Consider the following 16,190-nt stretch of genomic DNA (forward strand, 5'->3'; position numbering starts at 1 on the left):
GAGCATTCGTGAGTGGAAATGTATTGCTCATGTTGAGGCTATAGGTGCACTTTGGGACCACTTTGTGCCCACAGATGGAGCATGTTCTTTGGCGATTGGCACAGATGGCTGGTTAACTAATTGTTGATGACTACAGAGATTACCTAATCCCTGTACTGTGTAATCATAGCCTTCCCGTTGGACTGAGCCTCATTGCTACAGCTGTATGTCTGAGTGCATTAACTAACTTGACGTCAGTTTCAACTAGGTCAAGTCTTGATGGATTCTGCATGCTGATGGAAGAAGCTTGGCAAGCTGAGCTACAGTAAATGAATGGGAGCATAAAAGGTTTTAATATGTGTATAAAAAGCAAGTGCTAGACAAATGCACATGTACAAAAGGATATCATTGCTGTGCAGTTATTACTATTACTTCTGACATATTGGTTGGTAGAAAAATAGTGGCTGTATGGTCAGATATATATCTTTCTGTCTCGCCATTAATTTCTGTCTTTAGTTTGATAGTATGTCATGGATGTGTGCTTTCTTAAAAGCCCCATTTTAACATCGCTAGCCTTTCAAAGAGTTACCGTGACAATGTCCAGGTAGCATCTGGGTAATCCTTTTTTTCATCCTGCCTGTTAAAATGGTCCACGCAAATGTTGCTTGGATGTTATTGCGGTAACTTTTGCCAAATTCTACCCTAGTCAACTAGGGTAGTTACCCCAACATTACCCTGACGTTATCCTGACGACCCTTCTATTAGAATGCTCCTGCAGAACATTCCCTTGATACACTCAGCACGCATGCGCAACATTGCAGACAGAGAATGATTGACACGCTACGCGCCGATCACGTGCATGGATTGAAACCACTGATCTCTATGTAGTTGAGATCAGTGAGTGTAACCATGTTTTGTTTACTAATGCAATTGCCTACCTAGATGTGCACAATCTAGAATAGGTGGCCACTGGCTGGTGGGCGAGGTAGCCGCATCAGTGGACACACCCTTTGTGGAAACCTATCCGGACAAGATTTTCAATATGTGTCTGTCAACACAGTACCCCTCGCTTTCTCCTGCAGTTTTATTGCCTAAGGCAAGGAATTCTGTTCTTCAGACATTGTCCTGACATTGTCAGGGTAAAGGTATGTTAAGACAGGGTTTAGACATTGAACTATTTGATAAAAACAGAAGCAAACAGTGTCCTTCAATTTTTGATGAAGTAGATATTGGTGCCATAATTAATCACTACTTTTAGCATCAAAATATACACTGGTATCAGCAGTAGCCCATTAAATGTCAAGCAAAATTTGTATGTTGATGTAGATTTTGCATTCCTAGATGTGTTGCAAGTTTTGACATACTATCAAACCTCAGTCTTAATTTGTTTTTGTTTTTTAATTCTCTTTTTAATAAGAATACATCGTAAGTAAGCTGTTATCACAGGTCTGCAGAAAATTTGAATTTATAATGCATTTCATGTAGATTAGGTACATATCTCCCAGCAAAAAAAGGCCCTAAATTTGCCTATGAAATATACATTTGTCATGCTTTCCTTCCATGTCACTACTTTTATATTCTCAGCACTCGCAGTTAGTAGGAAAAATTACGGAAAATCAGTGCCTCATCATAGCATTAATGATAGTAATTATCTTCATGATAACCTTGTGGTTCATCTTCTTGTACATTCCTACCGAGGTAGATCTTTACTCTGATCCACCATACATTACTTCATGTACAAGTGTACATCTCTGGCTGTCCTTTTTTCAGGTTGCACAACATCTACATGTAGTTTGTCTCGTTAATTGGCTGAACTCACAGGGGAATTTTCAACATTAAAAAAAAAAAATGAAGGCTTGCTTTACACAAAGCATGAATTCACAGCTCATCCAAGTGGCTTTTAGAACTCTGAGTAATTGACAGGAAATCAATAGTGCTTTATGCAGCTTAAGAGGAGATATATTTGGGATTTTTTTATTTGATTTTTTGTTGTTGTGAAGATGTCACAACTTTCCGGTGAGTGCATCTCTACTCAAACTAAAGACGTGCGTGGCTCGGCGGCAGCTACCATCATGGGAGGCCCACACACAAGCCCTTCCCACAAGTGCACATTATGTACAGTATATGCAGAGATAATGGCACACAGTCATCCTTGTAATTATCAAGGCTTGGTAAGAGGAGTACTAGTTACTCCTTTCATGGGACAATACCCCAAAAACATATCCAAGGCACATTATTTTGACTGCTTACTTGGGATGAGATGCTGGTTGAGTAGGCACAGGATGTTACAAACACTGTACCAGGGCTTTTTAAAGCTCAGTCGGTAGAGCACCTTGCTAATATCTGGAGGTCTTGGGTTTGAATCCCGATGGAATCTCATTTTCTTTGCTATTTTTTGTCGAGCCCACCGGAGGTGAGGGGAGACTAGGGGATCACCTGTGGCGTCTGTCTGTCTGTCGTCCGTCCGTCCATAACGCTACAAAAACTTGAATAACTCTCTACTGAGGACTTCAATTTCAATCAAACTCGGAGGGAAGAGTGGTTATACAAAGTTACACATTATACCAAACATGAAGGTCACCTCAAAGTCAAAGGTCACAGGCAGGGGTCAATGAACTTTAGGGCCCAATGTTAAGTTTTTACGGAGCGTTTTGATAATGGCTCATAGCTTTTGATGTATACAAAATTTTGTATGTCCGTTTGTGACCAAACTTGGATGGTAGATGTCCCCTTGGGAGTTGAAGGTCACAGATAGGGGTCAACAAACTTTTAGGGCCCAATGTTAAATCTTTACAGCGCGTTTCGATTATAGCTCAAAACTTTTGTCCATATGTCTGTTTGTGACCAAACTTGGATGGTAGATGTCCCTTGGGGAGTTGAATGTCATCACAAGGTTAAAGGTCATCAAACTTTTAAGGCCCAATGTTAAGTTTTTACGGCGCCTTTCGATTATAGCTCATAACTTTTGATCCCTAAGTCTGTTTGTGACCAAACTTGGATGGAAGATGTCCCTTGGGGAGTTGAAGTTCATCACAAGGTCAAAGGTTACAGAAAAGGGTCAACAAACTTTTAGGGCCCAATTTTAAGTTTTTACAGCATGTTTTGATTATGGCACATAACTTTTGATCCCAATGTCTGTTTGTGGCCAAACTTGGCTGATAAATGTCCCTTTGGGAGTTGAAGGTTACCATGAGGTCAAAGGTCATAGGTGGGGTCAATGAACTTCTAGGAGTTAGAAAAAACATTAATTTCTTCTACGCGAATGGGCGAGACACATTTTGGCACTTACCTTGTTCCACTAATAAATTATATTCATTTCTGGTCAGTTTCCTTCTGTTTACATTTGTAACATACTCAAAAAGCTGCATCACTGTGGTGATCCTTCTCATTCATCCCCAAGTTGAATTATCCTTCTGGTTTATGTCAGATTTAAGTGTGTGCATGTGTGTCATGCACATACACATTGCTATAGCTTCTGACCATCCGAGCATTGAGAAATAGAGGTTTCTAGGACGAACACTGTACTAGGGCTTTCTACACATATAGCTCAGTTGTTAGAGCATCGGGCTAGCTCTGAAGGTCTTGGGTTCGCATCCTGATGGAATCCCATTTTCTTTACTCATTTTTTCACTAATTTAGATATATATTTTTTTGTCAGATATTGGAAAACAATGGAACGTTTGTATCAAATTTGTCTTGTTGAGATTCAATAGATTTATGGTAAAAATATGGTCAGCGATCTTTAATTAATATTGTAGCAATGATAGAATCTTCAGGAGTATCAACCATAGCTTTAATAAGATTCATTGCGGGACAGTGCATCACATGGTCTACCAGGTATGTTGAGCATAGCCTTTCCCCTTTACCACATTTCTGTGCATTGATCCCTGCTATAAGCTTTTGATATATTAAAACAAATTTACCATCCAAAAAAAAAATGTGAAAATTTGTTTTCAATGGGTGCATGAAAGTGCACATTACACAAGCAGTGTGAGCCTGTTCGATGTGAGGGCCTGTGTTTAACTTCATGATGTGTTCATAAAATACAAAATTTTGCATTTACACATTTACAGAATAATATATCACCCTAAATGTTTTGAAATGAAAACTGGCTATTGTAGAAGCATAATGAGCCTACATATAATATATATCATGCTGCATTAGTCAAGTTTACTTTAAATGTTGGTTTTTTTTTTCTTTTGCCTTCATGGAGAAATCTCTGAGAATAGAAAAATTTGAACTGCGTGCAAGCGCATCACTCATCACCTCATAGAGACGGTGGAAAGTCGTATGAGATGCAAATGCACACCTGATGGTTGCGACTGATCCGTACAAGAAAACTGAATGCATACCGCCGCGCTGGATGTAATACATGTACCTGTAATCTTTAGCACTTTTCATCGAGTTGAAAGGGATCTACTACTGCCTGCTCGGCAGTATGCGATTACATGACCAGACATGAACTTCTTTATATTTCCTTCCTCTTTCTCCCCCCCCCCCCTCCTCCCCTTTTTGTGGTTCTCTGGCTTCTGTACCTGTGATTTTGCAATATGGAACGACTGATGATGCAATTACTTGGTTGTACAATTAACTGTGGATGCTTCGGCATTTAGTAGCTTCAATTTCTCCGCAAGACTGGTGTACATGGATTTTTTAAATAAAAATAACTTGTTGAGGACAGACTGATTTTACTACAACACGCATTTCCCATAGCCACCTGCCCGAGCATACTCGGGACTCGATTTCTGCGGGTTAATGACTGGTTGAGACATTACCACCGGACAGAAGCAGAATGTCATGTTATAATGGTTGATAACCAGAGTGTTGTGTATGATGAATGTGTATGTCCACTTCTGATATGTACACCTTGTTTGTTTGTTTTTTTACCAGGTAATAAATGTAGAGTATTGATGATCACTGTAGATTTCATTTATGCTCAGGTATCTCTTTTAATTTTAGGCATATGTGCAAACATACATTATGTGACACAACTGCAAAACTCGAACTCAGTGGAAAATGAGCTTCAATAAATAATCAATACATGCCCATGACAAAGGTGGCATTTTCAAGTTGCAACAGTTTTTTTTTTTTCAAATGGTAATAGTATGCATTGGTCAAGGGGAGGTATAAATGTGGGTTGGGGGGAGTGGGGGGGGGGGGGGGGAAGGAGAGGCTTACCACAGTAACGCATCCGTGTCATCCCAGGCACTCATGTATCACCCAGGATTTTGGTACAAGGTATGTTAATTGTTGCGCATGCATGACACTCTAGGATGGTGCGTCTCTTGTGGAGCCTTGGGTTTTTTTTCCCCCTCCCATCTCTCTCTCATTCTTGTTCTCGCTCTGTCATATTTCCACCAATGGAATTGGAAGCAGTGAGGTGTTACTAGGTCAGGCAAGCCGGGGGGCAAAAAACCCTGTGTGAAAGTTTTGGGTGTTGCAATGGATAACCTTTGTGAAGTCGGTCATGTGCATTTGAATCTGAGTATAAGAATGAGAGTGTTTTGCCAGAGAGAGAAAGATACTTAGATAGAAGGGGGGGGGGGGGGGTTTGAGAGGAAGGGGAGAGAGAGAGAGGGAGAGGGGGAGGAGGACGGAGGGGGAAGAGAAAGCCTGTTGAGTAGCAGTGTCGGCTGACCTATTGCCGCTAGGAACTGGGTGTTCCGTCTATTAACTATGGAAACTGCCGTGCTGCAGAATTTAAGGGTTAATGGGAATTTGTGTCAAAGTCTGGCCTGATGAAGAGGCAGGTAATGGGATGTTTGTATCATGCCTTCCAGTTTTGAAGCCAATATTCTCAGTGTCATAGATTGTAGTTTTTCAGCCAAATAAGGGGAAAAAAACACATTTCCGATACCAAATGTCAATGGGCAAAATGTTTGTGTCTTGCATTTTGATAGACATTAGAAGGAAATCTTAAAAAAAAACAAAACATATTATGGTACTAGATTAGTGTGAAATACAACGTTCTGTAGAATCATTTTAAGAAGTGTCAATTCTAGATTTGATACATGTATAGTACAAAAATGTAGGTAACAATGAAAACTGATCATAAGAAATTGTCATGCTAGCCTAGATTTATGTCAGATGCAAGTGGTTTTGACAAACAAACAAGTTCATATGTCATCGATTCCTTGCTGACTGGGAATTTATTCACCGTGGATGACTACATGAGAGGATTCATGTCACACAAACATTTTTTTTTTAAAACCATGGGAGCAGTGACTGAATTGAAATGTTGTGATTACTGTCAGTTTTCTCTTTGACCGTTTGCCATCAGATCCAACACACAATAGTTTAGAAACATTCATTCATAGTTAATGCACAGTTTTGGTCAACTTGAGCTGAGATTTTAGTCAGAATGGATTTTGCAGAAAGTTTGTCAAGGTCTACAAATTTTGTAGAATATTTCATGTACAAAATTGTACATCATTCATTCGAGTGATTTTTCCTTCTTTCAAACTTTTGGTGTGTACTATTCATCTAAAATCTCTTGTATCTATAATAGAAGGAAATGCTCCTGTAGTCATAAAAAATGTAGTGGTAGTAGTTAACAATCGATACTTCTCATAAAACTAATGACCTGTAAAAAAGTTTCTATTCCAGTGAGATTCGTTCTTTGCTTTAATATTTTATGTGTGTTTGTGAGACACATGGAAGCTGCATCACAGGGAATTTTTAAGAGTGGCAGTGTAATTATTTACCATGTATTTTCTCTGAGATTCAGTGAATGTTAACTTGAATTGTCAAAGTTTTTTCAACTTTATTTTTTCCCTAAAAAATCAAATGGTCATAACTGCAAAGTTGACAATCTTGCTTAATAGAAATGCCGATGTACAAGCATTTTTCGTTTAAACTCAAATGGTCATAAATGCAGATTTGTCAATCCGGCGGGAGGCTTTGCGAAAAGACGGTTACTGCCTTTAAGAGATTTTAGCAAATCTTTGGGGTGCGGGATAGCTGTGAGGTAAACCGATTAATTCATCACATCAAGGAATTGATAGGGGTAAGCTGCTCAGAAAGAAAATGCCATCGCCGATTCAGCTTTGACATTTGCTTTGCCTCCGGGCATGTTACCATGGCTGACACACACACACTCAAACAGATCATAGAATATATGTCATAACAGCGAAGTTAATAATTCAGTGGGTAATATTCCCCCTTTGCCCATGGCATTTTTGTCATCTTGCGATAAACACATTTGCATGATATTGTCTATCCCCCGTGCATTCCCGGAGCCGAAGCAGTCTGTGTCCATCAACGAGGGGTTCCTCGCAAAGTTCTGAAGTTTTTGTTAACATTTAGTTTGCAATCTTCTGCCAATCAGCTGCTGTGATCAGAGAATTTTTAGGAAAGATGTCTTAATATTTTGTAACCCCCTAGTGAAATAGTAAATTGTCGTGGTCTGCCCTCTCCCAGGCCATTTGAATTTTTTTTTTTGAATTTCATTACTGATGCATTTATACCATTTTTTTTCTTCCTATCTTTATTTTGTAATATAAGAGTGTGAGATGGATGTGATTTACTCCAGTCATCGCCTACTTGTTATTTTCTCTTTTCTGTGTGTGTGTGTTTGAAACTTTTCACTTTCACAGTTAGTGATGAAATCGTGATGGCATCGTAGCTTAAAGGGACTGTGCAATGCAAATGCATGGTAAAACTTGTATTGTATTCATAATACCCTGATCATGACTTATGTGGGCAAAGGAATATCTAAATATGAGCCATATATTTCATAATAATTTCTCTCCTATTTTCTTCAGATTACTGGGCCATGCACACACACATACATGTACACACACACACACACACACACTCACACTCACACACACTCACACCCGCACACACACAAAGAAAAACCTTGTGAACTATTAAAGCAGTGCTACAACCGTTCTCAACCGGAGTACTTTGCCATTACAAATATTTGTTGACAGAACTTTCCATCCATCATTACCAAGAAACTGTGGCTCAAACTTTGACTGAGAGAGATATTTTAGGTCGTCCGAGCAGATTTTCAAAACTATTGTGTGTCATCTGATGTTGTTATATCTTTCTGTGCAGACATCCAGTGTATGAGTAGACCAAAAATGATGTCATTCTTTATTGGAATGAAATTACAATTGATTATTCAGCACATATTGACTTCTCACTGAAATAAATTCTTCCAGCACTGCTTGTACAACTGCGAGCATTCTGCATACAAATAATTTGAAAAAAAGTTAGACAGAGAAAAAAAAAATGTACAGGGAAATAGAAAGATAGTCTCAACATACCAGTACATCAAATGTTGATCATATTCTGCAGTTCAAAAGGACAGGGCCGACACGTATCCAAACTGGGACATGAATTATTAATCAAGAAATCATTTGGTCATGATGGAAAATTTATTGGACTAGATAGCTTTTGAAGGAGTAGTGATGAATTATGTGTGAGTAATCCCCTGCAAACAAAAGCTACACTTTAAAGTGGCCTTTTCGTTTGATCTAACCCCCACTTAATGTATCATTTCACGAGAAATTGAAGATCGATAAGAGTCACAATGTGGTATTTAAATGTCACTAACAATAGCAAAATCTAGCCGCCATCATTCAATTGACCTTGTAGTGTGGTACATCAATATCTCAGGCATTTTCACCTCTGACATTTCTATCTCTGCTAGTTTTTAACTCGTGACCAATTTATTATCACTTACTTCACTCCTCCTGCAACATGGCAATGATATCTAAGTGAGATGAAGTTTACCTGGATGTTGCACTTTGGCAGCCCCTCATCAGGCTGTTGTTATTGATATAACAGGGATTTAAAGGTCATGTCATGTGAAGTCATGTGTGAACAATGATATAAAGAAAATATAAAGGGTATTCCTCAAAAATTCACTTTTCCAGCATAATGAAAGAGCACTTGACTATTAAACCGCTTTCAGAAAGCAGGGGAATAATTGCTACATGTATCCTTAACATATGTCAGTATCAAGTTGACGGGATGTGTAATTATCATGAAAAATGAATTTTTGCGGAATTCCCTTTATACTTGCTTTATATTGTTGTCCACACATGACGCCATAACCTCTAGTAGTCTCCTAATCCAGCGGTTCCAACACCAAAACTTTAAAAATTCATAACTTTGGCATTGATTGTCCGATTTTCCTCAAACTTTCACTAATGTGTTCTACTATATTGCTGCTTTCACTAAATCCACATTTCTCTTTGGGTTTTGGTTTCCTTTAAAGTGTACCATACCCAGCTGAAAATCAAATTTGTGTACAGCTACACAAAAAACAGCCATAATTCACCTGTGATAGCCCCTGAAAGTATATATTTTGATCAATCAGGGGACCGTTTCATGAAACTTTTTATCAGTGATTTATACTGACAACTGTTAAAAGCTACTGAAATCCTTGCGTCTGATTGGCTGATAGCAAATTTGTCGGTGAAAACCTCCGACGAACTCGTTGATGAAACGCCCCCCCCCCCCGATCATATTTTTGTAACAATATGGCACTTGTGCAGCTGCGTGTTGAAGCTCTGCTCTGTAAGTGCCAGAACTGATGTGTGTGTTCTAGCTATACACGTTGCAAATGATCTTGAGATTCCATGTCAATCAGTTCGCTGATTGCACACACATTGCATATCACTTTCATTCATAACATTTTTTTGGGAAAAAATATTGATAGCATGATTATTCAATTGAAATAATCGGGTGATCAGCTAGTCTATTGCTAGTCATTTTTGTTTTTGTATACTCTTCAAAATTTACCTTTAAACTCCAAGAAATAAGAATTGGAGTGACAAAAAAACCCCAAAACAAACATTTTGCAGAGTGCATGTCTCAAGTGCATATTCTTTTGCTTGTCATTGTAATTATTTTCTTGAATACAATTGTTTCTTTGCATTTTTTGTTCCTAAATACTGGTAAAGAATTGTGACTAAGAGGCAGTATACAATGTATATCTTATACATCAAATATCAAATGAAATATTTAATAAAGCAATGACACAATTACATGTTTTGTGTGGTTGCTCTTTTTTTTCTGCCCTTTTTTTTCTTTTGAAAATATTTTCATCCTGCCATTTCCAGAGAGTTCAGTTGCAAAACAAAAAACAAAAAAAAGCGAGAGAGAAAGGGGAAAAAAAAACCCAACTTGGCTGGAGACTGGATATTCATGAAATGAAAACGGAGAGAATAAAACAAAACAACAGCAAAAAGAGACCAAGCCAAACCAAAAACAAAAGAAAACACAAACAACAAAGTTCACATAATCATTGTTGTAAAACAGGACTTTATCCCAGTGCATTTTGTAAATTAAACAGGGACTGTGTGGATTTACCCTGACATTAGATGAGATCAGTGGAGTCTTACCATCCTTTGTATGCAAGGAGACCAATTATTTCTGTGACTACGTATCAAGTGCACGCACCTGGTACAGCTCCCTAGGGATTTTCAGTGTAGAGGGCGTTGATGCCCTCTCTCCCTTCCCCTCACACTCATTTTTTTTCCCTCACAGTTGTGCTCACACTGTAAGTACTGTATAAACTGTTATTTTCATGTACAGATATTTTCGCAAATGAGGAGGCCACGGACATTTTTCACGAGATGTTTTTTTCGCGAATTGACAAAGAGCAGTGGCGGATTCAGAGAGGGGCGCACCGGGCACCCCCTTTAATTTTGTAAAGAGACTTCCCCTTTACGGAATTCCTGGATCTACCCCTGAAAGAGGCTATTATAAGTGCATGATTATCCCAAGGTTATGGCAACATTTTTTTCGTGTTGTTAAATTCGCAGGCCAACGGTGATTTGCAAAATTTGTGAAAGTTAAGCCCTCGTGAAAATAACAGCTTATGCAGTATTCATATCCCTAGTACGCCTTGTTTTTGATGTTCCCTTTGTGTTTCTTTGCATATTATACTTCATTTATCCTACAACTAATTGCACAGATGTTAAAATTGACTTTGACAAATACAGCAGATATTATGTATTTCAGATGACTTTCTTTCCTACATGTGTTACTGCTTTGTGTCACATATTTGCCAAAAAAGGCTTGTTAAGAAGCATTTGTATGCTCTACTCTTTTCTCCTCTGAAGCCATTTTGTTTGTATCCTCACACAAAGTAGTACCTCCTGCCATTGGGAAGAGAGATGAATTGTTCAGTTGAAAACAAAACAAAACAAAACAAAACAAAACAAAACAAAACAAAACAAAACAAAACAAAACAAAACAAAACAAAACAAAACAAAACAAAACAAAACAAAACCCTAAATTGCAATTGCCCTGGATGGAGACTATGGAAATGAAATTAAGAAGGGGATCAAAAACAAAAAAAAAAAAAACCCACTAAAAAGCACACACACATTAAAAAAAATCCAAAGATACAACGCACAACCAACAAAACAAAACAAAAAAAAAGATCGAGAGCAATACTTTTTTGCGTGTTGTTTTAAAACGGGATTTTATCCTAGTGCATTTTGTAAATTAAACAGAGATTGTGTGGATTTACCCTGACATTAGGTGAGATCAGTGGAGTTTTACCAACCTTTGTATGCAAGTAGACCAATTATTTCTGTGATTTGGTATTAACTGGTACAGCTCCCAAAGGACTTTCAGTGTGGAGAGCGCCCTCAATGTGGTCTCGGTACTGATGTCCTATCTTTCTGTTTCCTCTCTGCTCTCACTCTCTCACACATTTACTCTCTTTCTCACTGTGTGTGTGTGTGTGTGTGTGTGTGTGTGTGTGTGTGTGAGTCGAGATACCAAGTCTCACGCATTCTGCGTGAGACTCAAGCATTTAGGGGCCATCTCACGATCTCACGCATGGCACCCATTTTTCTCACGCATCGAGCGAAGTCTGCAGCTTGGGCCTATAATAATGAGCATAGCTCAAAGGATTAAAATGATAGTTGTAATTGTAGGTGTATTTCCCTTTTGTCTTTCAAAATAAGTAAAAAATATTTACTTAAGTATGCACCTGATCGCACAATTAAGAGCTAAAAATCGAAGAAGCTCCCTACCGTGGGAGGGGGGAACGGAAAAACTCCTCGATCCCACACCCTCGCTCGCTTGCACATTCGCGTGCTGAGATGCCGAGTCATGAAAATCTCACTCATGAAATTTTTTTGAACTTGGCATCCCTGGTGTGTGTGACTGTCTGTCTGTTTGTCTCTCTCTATTTCTGCCTCTGTCTCTGTCTATCTCTCATGCTGTATTTGTGTCTGTCTTTCTGTCTTTATGTCATCTGTCTGTTTGTTTATTTCTCAGTTTCTATGTTTGGTGGTGATTCATGTTAAAAAAAGCAAGTTTGGTGTGTAGGTCTTATCACTAACTTTCACACCTACTGTGTTTGCTTGAATTTGAAACACAATTGCAATATTTAAAGCATCACTAGAATCGTGTTTCGAATTAAACATTCTTGCGGTGTGAATGCAAACTGGAAGCACGGAAGGTGATTTGAAATGTAATTCCAATCGTGTTTCTAATAACAGTCTGGAGGTGTTTTCCATTCACATTTCACCAGAATTTAACTGTGTGAACGGAATTGAACTCCAATCGTGTTTTTTGGGGGGCGGAGATTACGATGACTTTCCAACCACTCCCGCAGAAAGACAGCTCAAGAGTGATTAAAGGGAACTTGGAAGTAAGTCAAACCTCCCCTCCTCGCTCTGAAATTCAAAACCACAGAATCCGTGAAGTCCTTTTCCTCGGTCACATGAACGAATGATGATTCGAATTGTAACTGCAATCGTGCTTGTAATTCAGCATTGAAATTAAGCACTCGTGGTACATGTAAAGGCACGGTTGGAGAACTGTGCGACCATGATTTCATTGCCTCATCAAATTTGCATGACTTGTGCTTGCTTTTGATATCATTGTTGCATGATAACATGTTCAACTTTCATAACATTCCATAAATGTCTCGCTGTAAATCCAGGAACGCTCATGGCGTTAAACTTTTGCGAATTGGAGCTAATGGCCTTTTTTGCAGCATGATACTATTTCGAATTGCCACTTGAATTGAAAATGCATTGGGTAGACAACATTTTTTTGAGTGCATTGTACTTTTGCGAATCTTGAGTCCTCACGAAATTCACAAAAGTCTCATGCATACGAAAAATTTCTGGTTTTACACTATTCCAGTGCCAATTTTGTTTTACACTATTCCAGTGCCAATTCTGATGAGGCTTGTACAATTAAGCCTATTATGAGTACAGTAGGAGACAACAGTATGCTATTCCATAGCACCAACAGACCGAAATCTCTTCAGGCGACTCGTAGAGAATATTGGGTCTGATCCAAAAGTTCTTCACTCTGAATTACACAACAATTTGTACTACATTGAGAGGGCATGGTGCACTTTTTAAAATCCTGTTAACCCCCTCCCTCTTGTTGTTCTGTAGAAACCCTTCTCCTTTTTCCCCTTCTACAGTAGTTTCTTGATGACTCCGTATTGATCGAGTTAAATTCTGGCCATCCCGTGCTCCCCCGTGCACCCTTAACGCTTGATCAAGATACCATCATTCTCCCCCATGTCGAGGAGGAAGAATTAGATTGATCGGAACATCCTGTACAGATGTACCGCGAACACTGGAGAAAGGTTCCCACCACTCCATCAGAGTTAGGCATCAAGGAGAAAGCATTTATCAAAAAAAAAAGGAAGAAAGAAGAGGAAAACCACAGATAAAATTGAATATAAAAACAAAGCAAGACAAGACAAGACAACAACAAAACGGACTCACAAGGGACAGCAAGACATTTAACATACTTGGGGTATCCTCAAAAAAAAAGAAAGAAAAGAGGATATCTGAAGACTGTTGGGTGGTTTAGAGTGTGCCGGAGAAAATATACTTTAAAGCAAGATATAGTCGCAGAATGAAATTTTCGTGAATTGGAGCAGACGGCCTTTTTTTTCTTCATGGCATGTGATTTTCGCGAATTGCTACTTGCATTCAGAGCATATAAGTGTAGACGAGAACTTTCACGTGCATTCTAATTTTGTGAATCTTGGCTATCGCGAAATTCGTACAATTAAGATGCACGCTAACATTCCTTGTTTTACAATATGTAGCACTAGCTGTATAGGTCTTACTCCGTAGACATGAGGTATTTAACTTGCTGTTCTTGAATCGTTGCATTGTCCGCTGTACAATGACTGAATGTCATGTCTATGTGACTGAAGGCATTTGTTTCTCTTTCCCGGACTGTTCAACTGAAATGTTTGTTTGTTTGTTTGTTTGTTTGTTTTTGCTGAGTGGAAATAATGAGGTCAAGTTACATTTTATGCCTCATCTACATTGTACGCTCTGTCAAGTGTGGAACTAACCGAATGCTGAATGTTAATAACATAGATTATTATTATTTGTGTAAAGGTAAAGTCATATTAGTTCAGAAAATAACAACATCCAAACTCCCTATTTCTCTTTCTCCGAATATTCCTGCAGTCGATCCACAGACTTTGAGGTTCATCGAAACTGGTTGGCAATCACACACAGTCTTCCAGTCTCAAAGTGGTACTATGAGGTAAGAGTAATGCCTTATTTTTATGTGAGTGGCCTGTTTTGTATGTTATCGTGATTTCAGAGTAATTAATGTCATTGAATTCATTGTTATTTATAACTGCAAGAAATGTATGTTGTTAATGGAATATTCATGTCAATGATTCATACATGGAAGAAACAGTGTGGTACTTGTAGTATCCAGTACTGGATGCATAGGTATGTCTCTATGTGCCCGCAACATTCAGTGGTGACAGACGATAAAATTTACACATTTCTTGTCAAGTGGCTGCAGTTTGAAAGTTGCCAATTTCCTTTTCTTTTATTGCTAACAAAATAGAGAATTGCCCTCTCCCCCTCCCCCCCCCCAAAAAAAATAAACAAGAGAGAGAAAAAGGCCATTTAAAGTTGTGATACATACTCATTCTTTTTACTTGTAATTAAGATGACGTAGTGTACATGTAGATTCTTTTGACGCACATGTTAGCTGCTTGTCCGTTAATTTCTGATGGCTGTCCATTGCTGAAGTCATGGACCCCATCATCTGGTAGTGCAATTCATTTGGTTGCTTTAGGAGGAACATACAGTTTCGATTACTAGGAATTGGGACAGACCTAGATTAGGAGAGAATTTCATTCATATCGTTTACATGTTTGCCCACATGCAATTCAAATTGGTGGCAATCAAGACGCTGTCGACGTTGGCGGTTTGTGTCCAGACATGATCTGATAGCTTGTTCATTCATAACTGTTACACCAGCCACTTCATGTAAAGCAATTGAATCGCCTTCAGGAGTCACTTTTTTTTCCATATGTAGTTTGTGTATGTCTGTGTGTGTGTGTGTGTGTGTGTGTGTGTGTGTGTGTGTGTGTGTGCTTGTATGTTTGGCAGTATAAATATATCTATATCTTTTGTACCCTTTAGTACAATGTATTTGCCTTATTTTTATCTGTAGCAAAATGTGCAAGTTTTGTATGTCCATACCATCAGGAGTTGGCTGTGGTACATAATGGGTTTTAACGGACTGCAAGGAAGTTAAAACAATTTACTCTTGAAGGACACAGTAGCGATGTTGCCGGGCAGATATAGGGCAGGGGGGATTACGCAACAGGTGACCCCTGCTCTTGCTGCCCCTCTCGTTTGCGGGGGTAAGCGCACGCGGTGAAGAAATTGCTTAGGTAGCGTCATTCGATGGCGGTTTGTCGTGGAAGTAGGAAGTAATTGAGGCGGCTCCTAATATTGGATTTCGTGCATTGTCTTACACATTGAACTTCGAAACCCACCTCCTCCCCGTCCGCCTCCTGCAAATCTTGGATTGGTATTTCATTTCTTATGGGTGTTTCGATAATTGATATCAAAGTACATAGGGGGCAAGTTTACCTACGTATTTCCATACGGTCGTCGTAATGGACGTTTCGGCTTTGATGGAAACGGATGTGCCGATTAATGATAACAATATTTGAATGGATGTCAGGGAGGCATGGGTTGTAGGTAACAGTGTGATAGTGTGGCCATTCTCAAGAGCGTAGCTTGGTTGCACCGCGCAGGTGGACCGCAGGGGAATTTTCCGGCGACATTTTCCCTTCATAATAATGGTGGTTGAGAAAGCTGAAGGGTTTTTTGCTGGTTTTTCGCCCCTGCTTGGGGGTTGCCACACTTTGCGGCCGTATTTTGATAAAATTAAGCCGCTATAGGATAACATCTGCTTTAAAGTACAGTTTGAATCGT

General features: G+C 39.0%; 1 protein-coding gene across 1 annotated transcript in view; it reads left to right on the forward strand.

Moving 5' to 3' along the window:
• Window positions 1–16,190, forward strand: part of LOC139735611 (dolichyl pyrophosphate Glc1Man9GlcNAc2 alpha-1,3-glucosyltransferase-like) — a 73,179-nt gene that overhangs the window by 11,402 nt on the left and 45,587 nt on the right. Inside the window, exon 2 of the mRNA XM_071646398.1 lies at window positions 14,409–14,487. Coding sequence (XP_071502499.1) covers window positions 14,409–14,487 — 79 coding nt within the window. The remainder of the gene's footprint in view (window positions 1–14,408; window positions 14,488–16,190) is intronic.

Source organism: Diadema antillarum, unplaced genomic scaffold, assembly GCF_040938485.1.
Source record: "Diadema antillarum isolate AM-2024a unplaced genomic scaffold, OU_Dant_1.0 scf00000003, whole genome shotgun sequence".
Lineage (NCBI taxonomy): Eukaryota > Metazoa > Echinodermata > Echinoidea > Diadematoida > Diadematidae > Diadema > Diadema antillarum.